Here is a 15,130-nt window from a genome sequence, read left to right on the forward strand (position 1 = left end):
AGAGAGAGAGAGAGAGAAATTAATTAATTTCTTTTAATATATCTATATTTTATATGGATCTTTCAAATCTAAATACATACATTTAAAGTTATAATAATTATATTATATTTTCATACAATTCTAATGTCACGATAAATAAAAGTTTTATATTAATTATTTTTTAATTCAATATGCAATATATAATATGCATTATGCAATATGTAAGAATTAATATTTGTTATATAGTTTATTATATAGTTTTATTTAAAACTAAAATAAGTAATATTATTTACAAAATAATTTTTTCTATCCATATTAATAATGTTGCTTTAAACTCAGCAATTATCTATATTAATTGCAATAAATTAACTTTACTCCGATGAAATTCAGTTTTTGCTGTTCAATATAGTATCTAATGAAATTATAAGGTCCTTGCCACTCCCGATTCCAACTGCGTCTCTTGCGAATCGATAACGGAGAAAACCACTCTTTAACTCATGATTCGAGGAAAAAAATCGTGTGCATAAAATTTCATCATCGAACGATTATTCTTTCATGTATGAAATTCTGTTTACGAATAAAAGTTTCGTTTAAAATAGAATTTAATGTCAATGTGATTAAATTTTAAACTAAATATTATACATAAAGAGGAAAGTCCCCTATTATGAGATAGGCGCTGAATATGAGATAGCGGCATTTCTGCTAAACGCTATCTATTGATTCCACCATAAATTTATTGCTCTTGGATTGAAAAGTATTTAGTAGAAAATTCATTATTAGATCATGCCTGTAGTCATTGTAAAACAAGATTTTAGAATTTGGATGTCTTCAAGTTTCATTGAGATGAGCTTTTAAACTTTGTTTATTATTTAATAAATAAAAATTTGGCAATAAATTTTTCATGTAGTGATAGAGTTACGGTCATACTAAAGAAAAATACGGGATATGTTGAATTGTTTAATTACAAAAGATTTGAGATTTAATTAGATTAATTTGATCGTAAAACCATAATAGAAATCATAATATGAGTTACTCAGGGTATTTCTAATATGAAATAATGCTTCTATGTTATAGTGAAAATCATTGCTAAAGTATAAATGTTATTGTACAATAATAAAAAAGACAACCGGAATGAACGAGTGCTTATTTCTGCAATACTTGATTTCAACTATCTGAAAACGAGTTCTGGATATATCCAGAATATGTATCGCACATTCATTTTTCGCGCACCCTGGCTGTGTTTGTTTGCATTTAAGAAGCATTAAATAAAGTTTTTAATTAGCAATACTGATATACTTCGCGTTTTCGGGGCATCTCATATTAGAAGCACAATTTTTTGACTTTGCGATTTGCTCACTTTTTACATTTCTTTAATTAAAAAAAAATATATGATTTGAATTAAATTTTATATAACGTTATCTTAAAGCTTATTAAATTTCCTTCAAAATGATCTATTGTTTTTTAAATTTTGCCTATAGACTTCTAGCATTTATCCAAAATGAACTCAGTATTTCATAATAGGAGCCTCCTCTAATATTTAAGTTTAAAGTAGTTGATATGTATTCATGGATAAAAATACAAAATAAAATACGTAGAATAAAAATCCTCCTATAATTAAACGTCAAAATAAAATCTTGTTCTATTTATGCTCCTTACTTTGATAGTTCTCTTTAATATACAGTATTACATACATCCATTAATCGATTCAACGCTTACTGGAGCAAAGTCGAGCTCGAACTCGATAAAAAATACATACTCTGATTAAATCGATTGAACATGAAAATTTTTTTAACATTATTTTATCTTAACATTTTTTTATAAACGATGTATACAAAGTAGATATAAATTAAATATATTTTAAAGAAATTAAATTTATTTTTCTAAATATGTTTTATTTCTCTTTCAGTTTTTCAATTATTTAAAATTTAATGAATTTAATTAAAATATTTTATCTTAATTTTCTAAAAAAGATAGATTTTTCGTAAAATTACATCAATACAACATCATGACTACCATATGCGGCTTACACACATTCTACGTTATATGTTGCTCGTTTGTGACTTCTGAGTCGCGAAACTCCATACTCGTTCACCAGTCAGACTCGTTCATCTTTTTTTGTTCGTTAGAGATCGGTCGGCGACAGGTTTACGTTCAACGTCATAGACATTGCAATGCTCTATATTCACCAATCAACGATGGTTGTTATGTTAATTAAACCAGATGAATTTTTGTGCGAATAAGGACTAATGCAACTTTTAATCACTGTTTTGCCGCAAGCAGTGCAGGATATTTGAGTTATTTTATTTCCATTGCATAACAAAGCTGTCTAACAGCAAATGTATATAAGGTATCTTAGACTATATTATAATGAAACATGGTTAATCAATATTAATTCTGATATAAACAATTCTGATATAATCTTTTTATGTTTCTTAAGAGCTTTGTTTATGCGTCACCGAAATATATAAAATGTAAAAGAAAAATTCCCAAAAACTAGAATTCTAGAACGAACGAATTGTGGAAAGGATTAAGCTGACGTTAAAAAAGTCAAAATGTCGTTGAATATCGTTGCTGTGAGTTTTGAATGCGTGTCACGCTTTTTGTACGATTACTAGAAGGTTCTTCGCTTCATGGACAATCATGAAATAGGACGCGTTACGTCTCTTATATACCCATCACTACTCCTTCAGATTTCTATGATTCGTTTCGACCGATATTAACAAAATCGAGTGAATATGTTGCTTTGACCAATGTTGTATAAAAAGAAAATGCAGTATAAAAAATAAGATTAATTTTCTATATTGTTTTTCTTTTTTTTATTATTAATTTTTTAAAGAAAAAATGATTTGATGAATGCATTTATTAATAGTTCTACTTAAATATTTATAAAGATTAATTTTTTTAAACAATCTTTCTACGTTTTAATTAATAAAAATACGTTTTTAATAAATATAGGTATTATTTATTAAAAATAATTAATATAAGATGTCGGAAGACTGTTTAAAAAATTTATTATAATCTTAATAAATAATTAAGTTTAAAAATGTTTTCAATTAACAAAATTTTATTTCTGGCACTATCTACAGTGCAAAAAGTATTTCATACAGAGAAAATATTTTTTTAAAAAAAGCTCTATTTTTTAAAAGTAAATATTCAGTGAGAAACAAATCATTGAATCATTGATGTTAAATCAATATCGATACAATGATTTCAACATCAATTTGACGTCGATTCGTCGTAATTGACGATTATTTCTTACTGATTAACAATTTATTTATAAAGAATAAAATAGACTGTACATTTCTTAAAATTATATACCAAAGAGATGTGTATTAATTATAGAAAATATATTATCTGAAAAATAAGAAAAAATTAAAAATTGTAATTGTTGGATGCTCAAAAAGTATTTGTACAGTTGAGAAATTTATCTTCTAAAATCAGGAATACATGCGAAATTCGTTTGTTTTTATTAAAACAGAACATATTCATAAAATATATTGCATAAAATTAGAATATATTCATAAAATATATTGCATAAAATTCACAGAATATATTGCATAAAATTGCTAATTAATGTTATTTTCTACAAATAAGACTTTTTTATAAAAAAATTTCCTTGTACGAATACTTACTGTATGTTACTTAGAAATTAATTAAAACAACTCTTTAAACATTAATTTATTACAGTAATACATCTTGCATGCTTTGATAGAGTAATTTGATAATTGCTAATGCGGATTATTGCATATGTGGTGAATCGTATACATGCATACAATCCTTTCCACGATTCTAGCAAATAACTCCGGTAGTGAATAATTTAATTATTCTCAAATACGTACAATAGCGTTTTTTAAAAAAAAATATACGGAATAGATATCAAACATGCAAAAAAAGAAAAAAATGATAACAAAATAAAATAGAATGATTGTGTATCGAACATGTAATAAATAATAAATGTGTAATGCCGGAAAAATTGAATAAAAGCATTTGCCAAAGTAACATCTGACTAAATACAATTATAGAAATTTACTTATTAAATATATCACGAAAATGATAGAAATACGTATGAAGAGATACGTATTGAAAAATTATATATTTATTCACCAAGTACATAATTTCTTTTGTAATTTCATTTGTATTATGTTTATTACGGTTAACAGATAAATTTGCCTAATCGACCGTTTTGAAACGGATTGTGAATTCTCTTGTATCCAGCGAGGCACTACGGAACTTTCGCCCACGTTCTCGATGCGTAGTACTATGTCCCTGATACGGTGTTCACGTACATGTACGCGTACATGTGAATAACAGGCGAATTGTGTCCATGCGATGAGAACTGGAGGTAGCAAGATTAAATTCGCAGAAAGACAATCCGATGGTGGCGAAATTATTGCTGACGAGACAGACGCATGATTACTTGCGCTCGGAAGGACCGGGTGATTTAATTAACCTTCCCCATCTCGTATTGCGTGGGACATGAACTCGCGAGAGTGTCTACGAGAATCAATCTTAATTTTAGTGACAGTCTGCGACGAACTAAATTACATACTACGAAATGTAAAACAGCTAATTCTCAGAAAATTAATTAAAAGAAAAAGAGACAAACTTTATATTAAAGAGAAAACTTTATATTAAAAACGAAAAGAATAATTTTGTTGAAGTATCTAAAAATTTAGCTAAATACAAATCTGAAAATTTTATTAGACTATAAAAATAATTAGGAATCTTAAGCACAATAAACATTGTTATAAAAAGATTTGACGTTTTAACAACCATTTTAAGTGTCCTTTCCATGTAAAATTTAAAAAATTCAGTTTTAATTAGTACAGTAACGTATATGATAATATAATACTGTGATACAATATAATACAATTAAATGTGAAGAATGACTTTTCTTAGATACATCTACGTGGAATTATGACAAACTTTCTTTGACTGATGACGTCGAAATTGATAGAGCTCGCTATACACATATTTGCACATATGAAAGTCATTTTTCTCAGACGAAGCGCGGCGATATCTTGCGTTCACCTTGGCACACATTCATCTATTTACAAAAGCTGTAAATTGATTCGCGCGCATCTAACTCTAACGTTATCGGAATGTTTATTGGACATGATTAGGTTGCATTGCAAAACAACAACTATCACGTTGATTATCGGTAAATAATATTACCCAACATTTAATTGTTCATTACAATCATTTCGCCATTATTCAGCATAATGTTGATCAACTTAACAGTAAGTAAAAAGCAAATGTCTGCTTTTATAACGTGACACTTACATAAGATACATTTAGGAATGTTTGCTTTTTATCTATTTTAACAAATCTACTAAATTTGCATATTGTTTCGCAAACATAATGCAGTCTATGCGCACAGTTTTTCAGACAGATAAGTATCGTGTCAAGTTGCAAGAAACATAAATGAGGATCGTGAAATCGATAAACAATGAAATTTAACAATGAAATTTTAATACAAAAAAAGGTGAAAGACTGATCCAGAACAAATTAAAAATATATAAATATGAAATATATATTAAAAATTTAAATATCTAAGAAAAAAAATTTTTTTAATTGTATCATTACTTAAATAACATTCTTTTTTCGTGTAGGGATTTTCTGTATGATTTTACGACTTCTTCGTCTACAATTATCGTATCAAAAGTCGTTATCAAAACTCGCCAGATACTGGGTCTTGAACGTAAACACTGTTAACATGCTATTCGTTCAGAAAGGCAGGAAGGAAAAATATTATCACTGTCCCTGTTCCGTTTAGCTAAAGAATGTTCTTTGCATGAACAAATCCATCAGTATAACGAGTGTTTCGTTCTGCATTACATCTCTTTCGACATTTCCTATTATTATAATCAGCAAATATTAAATGTTATTTTATATATATAATATCATTACTTTTAATTTTAAATCTTTAATAATAAATAATATTCTTTTATTAGAGAGTTTAATAGAAAGTTAACGTGAGACAAAATCTTTATCTTCGTATAATTTAGTGAAACTCACTCTGATTTTCATAAACTCGCTCCGAGGTATGAATCAAGACAACAAAATAAAAATAATTAGCCAGTGAGAAAAATTTATCTAGTCCAAAAATTGAATTAATGCAAAAAGAATGGCAAAGGGTACCCGTTATTCAACTTTCAAAGAATTTTCTACTCGAAAATCTTGGACCACTAGTAAAATTGTGCAACGTCTTGCTTCGAATTGTTTGCTAGAGTGCTGCTGTAGTTCTTGTTACGCGGGACAAAAAACAGATTCGCGTTCAAAATCGAATGATGCGAACAAAATGAATAGAGAAGAGAAGACGAAGTCCATCGAATTGCAGATTTCACCTATCGATTCTGTAAAATTGGAAAATGATAGTCGACTCACGTTGGAGAAAATTCCTCTGACAAAACGTGAATATGAGATATCGAAAGATGAGTTTCTGCAGACATCCAATGTCAACAGCGAAGCTTCATTGGCAAGTCGCAAGGATGATTTCTTGATCAATACCTCAGATTCAAAGAGCAAATTTTCGTTTGCTAGTGGAAGTTTGAACAACGGAATGAAATGCGTAATCGGAAGTCTGCCAATCCTTTCGAAGAAAGAGAAGAAATCACTGTTGATTATTAATGAGAAGAAAGCGTCACAGAGCGATTCAGAGCTAGAATTTCCCGCGAATATCTTCGCCAAATGCTCAACGCGATACGAACAGCAGAAAGAGTCCGCGATGAATATTCCTGAATTGATAATAAGTTAGTTAAAAAGCAACATAATATTAGACCTGAAGAGACGGCAAAAGTAGTAGAAAAATTTAATCGACATTATTTATAATTATACTTAATTAAACATAATATAATAAATATAATATAATAAAATATATATAAGTGCATATAAATATAATTCATATGAAAAATATAAAGACTTATGTGCGCAAATGAAAAATTATTTAAAACAATTACAAAAATCTTTAAATTATTTTAAAGTAAAAAATTTTAATTAAAATAGACAAATAAATTAAATACGACTATTATTATCATCTATAAATTATATCCTATATTATCTTATACATTATTGAAATTTAATTGAAATGAAGAATAAAATTAATTGATCGAACCAACGACAAAATTGTATTTACTTAATATTTAGCAAGACCTTCGAAAGTATACTTATTGAAATGACATTGATGATTATTTTGAAGCTTGCATGAATATTTTTTTAAACAGAACTTTATCTTCTATTCTTGTTATCTCTTGACAAATTGGACACTGAATCAGTTTGAATAATCAAGTTTCCTTGTGATTATACATAGACGATGGAAGCAGTTTGTCGGAAGCATGCAGCACGCCAATTATCGGAGCAGGATCACGAGCAGGCTCTAGTCATACAGTCTTAGATATGGACGATATCGATCCGGGCCATCTTGCCACTCGGTCGTCTCTGTCGAGTCTCGGGGTAAGTTGTAATGCGGTAAAAATTTCTTGTTCGCCTATCGTGCATGGAGGATGGATGTCAGAATGCAGCTAGCTACGTTTCGAACCCATTGCCCTTCTCATTCCCAAGAGAAACCATATCTATTATTGCGATTTAACGCGAAGTAGATTGCATCGTTGCATCTCACTCGGATTAACAGAACGCAGACAGGCACACTCACCGGGAGAACGACGCGAACTTTACGACTCTGAGATCACCGTTCTAAAGTCCTCACGACCCTAATTCTCGCGATTCCAGGCACGTTCGGACTCGATGGCGTCGGTATACAGTGGTGCGGGTGAGGGACGTTGTTGTCGATCCGTGGTAGTCACAGGTGAGGTAGAATTCGCCTTGCAGTACGACTACAAGAATTTGACGTTTGAGGTGCACGTGACCAAGTGCAAGAACCTCGCGCCAGTAGATGTAAAGCGCAAACGATCGGATCCGTAAGTAGCCCAGCTTTAAAGCTATCATAATGTGCGTCTACTTAGTCGTCTATTTTTTTTTATTATATTTATTTAATTAGAATAAATTTCATTATTTCTTTATACAAAAATATATAATTTAATCTTATTCTCCGTTCATACTTCGTTTTACAAATATTTTTTATAAGCGTTGCTTATAAAAGACAATATTTTGAAAATTAAATATGTTCAGATTTTTATAATTTTTTTATTTTTTTATTCTTTTTTCCTTCTCCCAGATACGTCAAGGTATATTTGCTGCCAGATAAATCGAAAAGCGGTAAAAGAAAGACGAAAGTGAAAAAACACACATTAAATCCAGAGTTTAACGAAACATTGAAGGTAAGTTGTCCAACGTGAGTTGGCATAATCATCCATTGCTTGTTTGCATGACAATTAGAGATGTTTTGTCATCTCGCGATTTTAGTTCCATATGAGTCTGAGTGGTCTGGAGACAAGAACTCTATGGCTGACGGTCTGGCATTCGGACATGTTCGGTCGCAACGATTTCCTCGGCGAGGTGCGAATGCCGCTGGAAAACAAGATATTCGACGATCCAACGCCACATTGGTATCCTCTTCAAGAGAGAGTAAGTTTGCCGCTCATATAATATTAAAATAATGCAGATAACGGCTTGACTTTCCTTCGAAAAATTAAGAAGCGTATCTCGAAACTTTAAAACTATAGAATCACTAATCGTTTCCGAGTGAAGTAAGTCCCTGTTCATTGTGCATCGGATAGGTTACATCATTGTGCATTTAGTAGATTGCGTCACTGAACATTCAGCAGAAAATGTTACTATTCATTCTTTCCGTCGAAATGCAGGATGCAACTTCAAAGCTGTTTAAATAAAATGCTTTCGATGTGGTCCGATATAAGCGCATGCAGAGTGTAAATTCTTATACAAATAAGTATTGTATGTGTTGTAAACATAATCAAATATACAGTTTTAATTTCTTTAAAATTTTTTAAAATCAAGAACCAACAGCAGAATATCGGATTATTTACTATTCTTAACATATATCAGATGAAATTTATAATTAAAAAATATAATTATAATTAAATTGTAATTATAATTTATAATTGAAATTAATTTATAATTAAATTATAATTTATAATTAAAAAAAACTATAAATGATAAATAAAATAGAACTCAGTTAAAGTTCGCACTTTTTTAAATTTCGCACTTTCTTGTGCTTACATGAAGGTTTGATAAGTATGTAAAATTCTTTCTTTTTCTTATCCCTTCCTATTATCCTCTCCCCCCTCCTCTCTCTCTCCAATAAAAATTTGCAATACAAAAAATTGCAATGGCTTTTACAAAAAGAATTCTAATAAATTTTGATCTCCTATATAAATCTTTCGACGTCTCATTTACGTAATTAAAAAAAAAATGCAACAAGTCCCGTATATATTGCTTACAGACGGAGCCGTTTGATGATCCGGTTGCATATAAAGGCGAGGTGATCGTTGGTCTAAAGTTTGTTCCGCCGGATCCGGCGCAGCAAGAACGCGATCGGGAAAGCAGTGCGGAACGTAGCAGTTCTAAAACGAAAAAGAACTGGAGCCGCGGCGCGCTCCATGTACTTGTCAAGGAGGCTAGAAATCTGCAGACGCGCGGCAAAAACTCGGGTACCTGCGATCCCTTCTGTAAAAGGTATACTTCCCCTCATTTTGAGTATTAATATTTCTTACTTTTGATTGTATGAATTAATATTTTTATTATATGATACAATAAGTGCAATTTATAAAACAAAGGCTGATAAGAGAAATGTCACAGTTGCATTAAATAATAATGATTACAAATCTAAAGTCTTGCAGATGCTTGAAAACAAAGAAACTTACATCAAATTAAAGAAAGATCCGATTAATAAATTAACTATTAGGTGTACAACTGTGCTTCCGCCGTTTTCCTATAGGTGGCTTTAGCGGTAAATGGTGGTCGAAATAAATAGATCATAGACGTCATACAATAAACTTGGGCATCTGTCAACATAACCCCATAGAAACATTAGTCGATTTGTGTCTGCATCATAAAGTTATTCTCGATTGAAAATGTCAATTTACGAGCCAAATTCTCGTCATTTGCGGGAGGTTTTAATTTTTTGCTTCAATATGAAGAAATCTGCGGCTGAGGCTCATCGAATGCTCTCAAATACTTATGGTGGCCGCTATTATAGTAAAAGAACGTGAGTGGTTTCAACGCTTCAAGAACGATGATTTTGACGTCAAAGATTGGTATAGCGGTGGAAGAAAGAAGGTTTTCGAAAATGCAGAATTGGAGACATTACTTGAGCAAGACTCGTGTCAAAATCAAGAAGAATTGACACGATCATTGGGAGTGACTCAACAAGCCATTTCAAAACGCCTCAAAGCCATGGGAATGATTCAGAAGCAAGGAAATTGGGTGCCGTACGAATTGAAGCCGAGAGATGTTGAACGGCGTTTGTTTGTTTGTGAACAGCTGCTTGAAAGACAAAAACGGAAAGGATTTCTGCATCGCATTGTGACTGGGGACGAAAAATGGGTTCATTACGATAATCTCAAGTGCAGAAAATCATGGGGAGTTCCCGGCCATGCTTCCACGTCGACGGCCAAACCGAATATTCACGGCTCCAAGGTCATGCTCTGTATTTGGTGGGACTAGCTCGACGTAGTGTATTATGAACTGTTAAAACCGACTGAAACAATCACAGGCGATCGGTATCGAACGCAATTGATGCGTTTGAGCCGAGCATTGAAAGACAAACGGCCGCAATACAACGAGAGACACGATAAAGTGATTTTGCAGCATGACAATGCTCGACCCCATGTTGCGAAAGTAGTCAAGACATACTTGAAATGGGAAGTCCCCACCCGCCGTATTCTCCAGACGTTGCTCCCTCTATCACTTGTTTCGATCAATGGCACACGGCCTGGCTGACCAGCACTTCCGGTCTTATGAAGAAGTAAAAAATTGAATCGATTCGTGGATAACCTCAAAAGATGACCAATTTTTTCGACGCGGGATTCGTACGCTACCCGAAAGATGGGAGAAAGTAGTGGCCAGCGATGGACAATACTTTGAATCATAAATGTATAACCAGTTTTTTACAATAAAGCCTCGAATTTCGGAAAAAAAACGGCGGAAGCAAAGTTGTACACTTAATATTAATATTAATGATGTCCGAAATCTGTTATTAAAATGGAAAAAGAAAAATTTTACTAATGATTCAATGTCAAAACATTATCTTGTGTCAAAACATTAGCGAAGATATTTTCCCAAGAGCGTATTTTATCGAAAATACATAAATTGAATTTTTTGCCCATTCAGATTAATAATATCATTTATAGCTAGTCCTCTATATATCTTGGCAACTTACATAATGTCATCTCAAAGAATGTACCTAAATCGGTTTACAATATTGATAATATTTTTCAATTAGTGAAAAAACTTAAAGAGACACGTTTTGAAATTGAATATGTCTTAATTTCAATGGATGTTGTGTCCTTGTTTATTAATATTCCCATTGATGGCTATTAAGAATGTTGATAAGAGATGGAATTTTGTGAGGGATAAGGTCAATATCTCGAAAGATGAATTTATATTGAGAGTACTTAATTCAACTTATTTTAGTTTTGATGGGCAATTTTATAAAAATTTTACTTTTATGAAGTCTTTCTCCAATAATAGCCGATTTAATGGGGAATTTGGAAGCAAGCATTAGAGACTGGATTTTCAACCTTTGTTTTATTTTCGTTATGTAAATGATGTTACGATGACAGTTACAAAAAATCTAGTTGACTTGAGACCTTTAAGAGACATGACAGATGAAAATTTATTTTAGAATTTGCCGACGATAAAATAAATTTTTTGGATATCACTATTACTAATAATAACTATCTAATTGAATTTGACTGATACCATAAGCGTACGTATTCCGGAAGATACCTTAATTTTTTATCATCACATCCACTCTCACAAAAAAAAGCATAATAATAGGTATGACAGATAGAGCGTTTTTATTATCGAACCCTAAATATTACCAAAAAATTTTTTTGGTAAAAACATATTATCAGTACATTATTAAAAAATGATTATCTGATTGATTTAATTTTTAATATTATTAACGCACATTTAAAAATTCTCATTCATAAAGATACGATACGACAAAAAGAATCGAATAAAGAAATCAAGAGGGATTGTACTTCTTGGTTTGTAATACCTTATATTCCAAAAATTTCAGACGAATTCAAAAGAATTAGTAAAACCTTTAATACTAAATTAGCTTTTACTAGCTTAGATAAATTAAAAGTTTGATTAAAGGACATAAAGACATACTCCCAAAAGAAAAGAGAAAAAATGTTGTGTATAAAATCTCATGTAAATCCTGCGATGCTTTTTATGTTGGACAGACAAGAAGAAAACTTAAAACTAGATTGGCTGAGCATCGTATTAACCGGAATAGTAACAACTATCGGTGATCACAAAATATCGGATTAAATTTGAACATGATTTCGATTGGGAGAATGTCACGATACTAGATAAAGAGCGTTTTCTTAATAAATGTTTAATATTTGAGTGCCTTCATATATTCGTGCAACAAAATAGTCTCAATTTATGCTCAGATACAGAGGGTGTACATCAAATTTATATATAATTATTAAAAGACATTAAATAGTTACATTTTGTCGGTTTATAAATTATTGTTTATATATTGACATTGTTCTTTTTTCTTTTTATTTTCCTTGTTGACTTGATATGTCTTTCTTATTATATTAAATGTATTATGTCATGTTTCTAGCTGCGATCAATATGTTTTTTAACTTCATACTCTTTAGTGATTATAAATTTTAATTTTATTTTGGTTTTGATGCAATATCGAAATGAATTCCTTCTATGTGTTTTAGAGTGAGTCACCAGTTTTTTAATTTGTAACTTGTTTTTAAACTAGTTTCGAAATATTTATAAGATAATTGTTTTAATGTTTCGAATAGATTACAACATCAAATCTGTTAATATGATGATAATTTTTTCTTGGACATAAAGAGATTGATATTTTGAAATTGTATTGCTGAGGATGGTTCCAAAGTGAACTAAAACGTATTATTTTTTATTTTTTGGCATAAGATTCTATTTTCTGGAATAAAAATTTAAGATTGCGTATTAACTATCACGCGACTCTCATTCATCTTGATTTTTTTTTGGATTTTTTGTTGTTGCAATTTATAAAGATGGATATTTTTGTTTTTAAATTAGGAAATATATGTTTTAATTTTTTATATTGTATATCAAGATACTATATAATAATTATTATTATTATTATATATATAGAGTATACTTATAATTACAGTTAAAAATGGTTTTAACACCTCTGTTTAAGTCATAAAGATGTTTTTAAAGTTTAAAAAAAAATTCTTACATCACCTGCATTGTTTCAAGTTGCAATTTCTTTCAGTTATTTGCTTCCCGACAAAGGACGATCTGGTAAGCAGAAGACCGGCGTCGTTCGTAGGTCTGGCGGCTCACCAGTTTGGGGTCATACGTTCATCTATAAGGATGTTAGTTTACAAGAATTGGCGGAACGCGGATTAGAATTAACAGTCTGGGACCATGATCGAATTGCTAGCAACGAATTCCTTGGCGGCGTTCGATTTAATCTTGGCACGGGTATTTATATAAAATCATTACTTTAAATTGTGTATACATATATTGAGATTATTTATTTTCTTAAGGGAATTCTAAAGTCGTCCTGTGCATAATTTTTTTTTACAGAATTGAAGAATGCATTTAAAAAATCCCGCAAAAAACAATTTCACGAGAAGATCGAAAAAAAAATTCAATTTTTCTGGCAGATACAATTGTCACCTGAGATTAACATTTGCTTGATAAAAAAGTTTTATAGCTTGTAAGTTGAAAATAAGTGCAAGGTGGGATTCAGATTGTTTAAACGAACAATACTGAGTGGTTAAGATTCAAAGTGTAAAAAAATATTTTTCTTAAAACGAAATTACGTGCTTTGCAAGATGAAATTTATTCCGAGCAACAACAAAAAATTTCGAAAATTGAAATCTTAAGAAAAATTTTTTGTTCTCAACATAGACTCCATAAACACGTATTAATGCGTATACTTCAATTCTGAAAAAGGATTTTTGAATCTGAAAAAAAGAAAAAGTAATTATACAAATTATATATATATATATATTTAATTATACAAAAATTATGATTTAATCGGTAATATAGACATAGACACAGATAGCTTTAGGATTCCCTTAATAATCAAATTGAATTTATTAATTGTATATCTTGTCACACACAGATAAGAGAAATAATAATTTCTCGAAATTTAATCATAGAAAATTTAATTAATAAAATGTCATTTTCCTTGATTTAGTTCGCTAAATTGATTAATTCCCTGTTCTAAAAATTTGATAAAGATATTTTTTTTCGGCAATAATACAAGCACAAATCTCCATTTCAGGCAAGCATTATGGGAAATCGGTGGATTGGATGGATGCGACCGGCCGTGAGTTATCTCTCTGGCAAAACATGCTCGAAAGGCCAAATTTCTGGGTCGAGGGCGCAGTAACATTAAGGCCGAACTTGCACAATCATGGGAAAAACAACGGTACTTAAAACAACAACGTGATAATGTCGCCCACTCTCTCCAGTTCTTGTTTCCGAGAGAGGAACGGTTCACCAATTTAGTTCAAGTTGATTGTACATAGATCTAAAAGTGTCGCGCTTACGACGTGATCTTAAATATTTGCGAACGAAGAATCAGTGCCTTCGGAAGCGACTTGAACTCGTCTAATCTTCCTGAATGGATGTAGACAAAAATTCTCTGCAAAATTCCCGTCAATCGTAAAAATCGTTTACCAGATTAGCTTGGACTGATGAAATATATCATTATCGGTTCCGAACTTCATATTATGTAAACAGTACGCATTAAATTATTTTCAGTTCCCTATCCATTCTTATTTCTACGTTGCCCGTTATTGATTTTTATATAAATCGTGTTCTCTACGTAAAATTCTTTCATAAACCTTTCAATATTTATTGATTTATAATGAACATGTTGCACAAGATGCTTGCTTTTATGAATTTTTTTAAAAATAGATTCTTATTCTTATTTTATTGGCTGCTTCGCTTTGGCTATTCAAAAAAATATAACAATCATTTTCATTATTTTGTATTTACTCAATAAAATGATAAAATTTAATGATTTAGAAGAGAA

The 15,130-nt window shown here is 30.6% G+C and overlaps 1 protein-coding gene across 1 annotated transcript in view; it reads left to right on the forward strand.

Annotated features, from left to right (window-relative positions):
• LOC105624989 overlaps positions 1–14,529 on the forward strand; it is a 69,440-nt gene extending 54,911 nt beyond the window's left edge. Inside the window, exons 12-18 of the mRNA XM_012206332.1 lie at positions 7,289–7,431; positions 7,708–7,895; positions 8,153–8,255; positions 8,341–8,502; positions 9,338–9,570; positions 13,352–13,563; positions 14,375–14,529. Coding sequence (XP_012061722.1) covers positions 7,289–7,431; positions 7,708–7,895; positions 8,153–8,255; positions 8,341–8,502; positions 9,338–9,570; positions 13,352–13,563; positions 14,375–14,529 — 1,196 coding nt within the window. The remainder of the gene's footprint in view (positions 1–7,288; positions 7,432–7,707; positions 7,896–8,152; positions 8,256–8,340; positions 8,503–9,337; positions 9,571–13,351; positions 13,564–14,374) is intronic.
• The last annotated feature ends 601 nt before the right edge of the window (positions 14,530–15,130 follow it).

The sequence above is a fragment of the Atta cephalotes genome, assembly GCF_000143395.1.
Source record: "Atta cephalotes unplaced genomic scaffold scaffold00099, whole genome shotgun sequence".
Classification (NCBI taxonomy): Eukaryota; Metazoa; Arthropoda; class Insecta; order Hymenoptera; family Formicidae; genus Atta; species Atta cephalotes.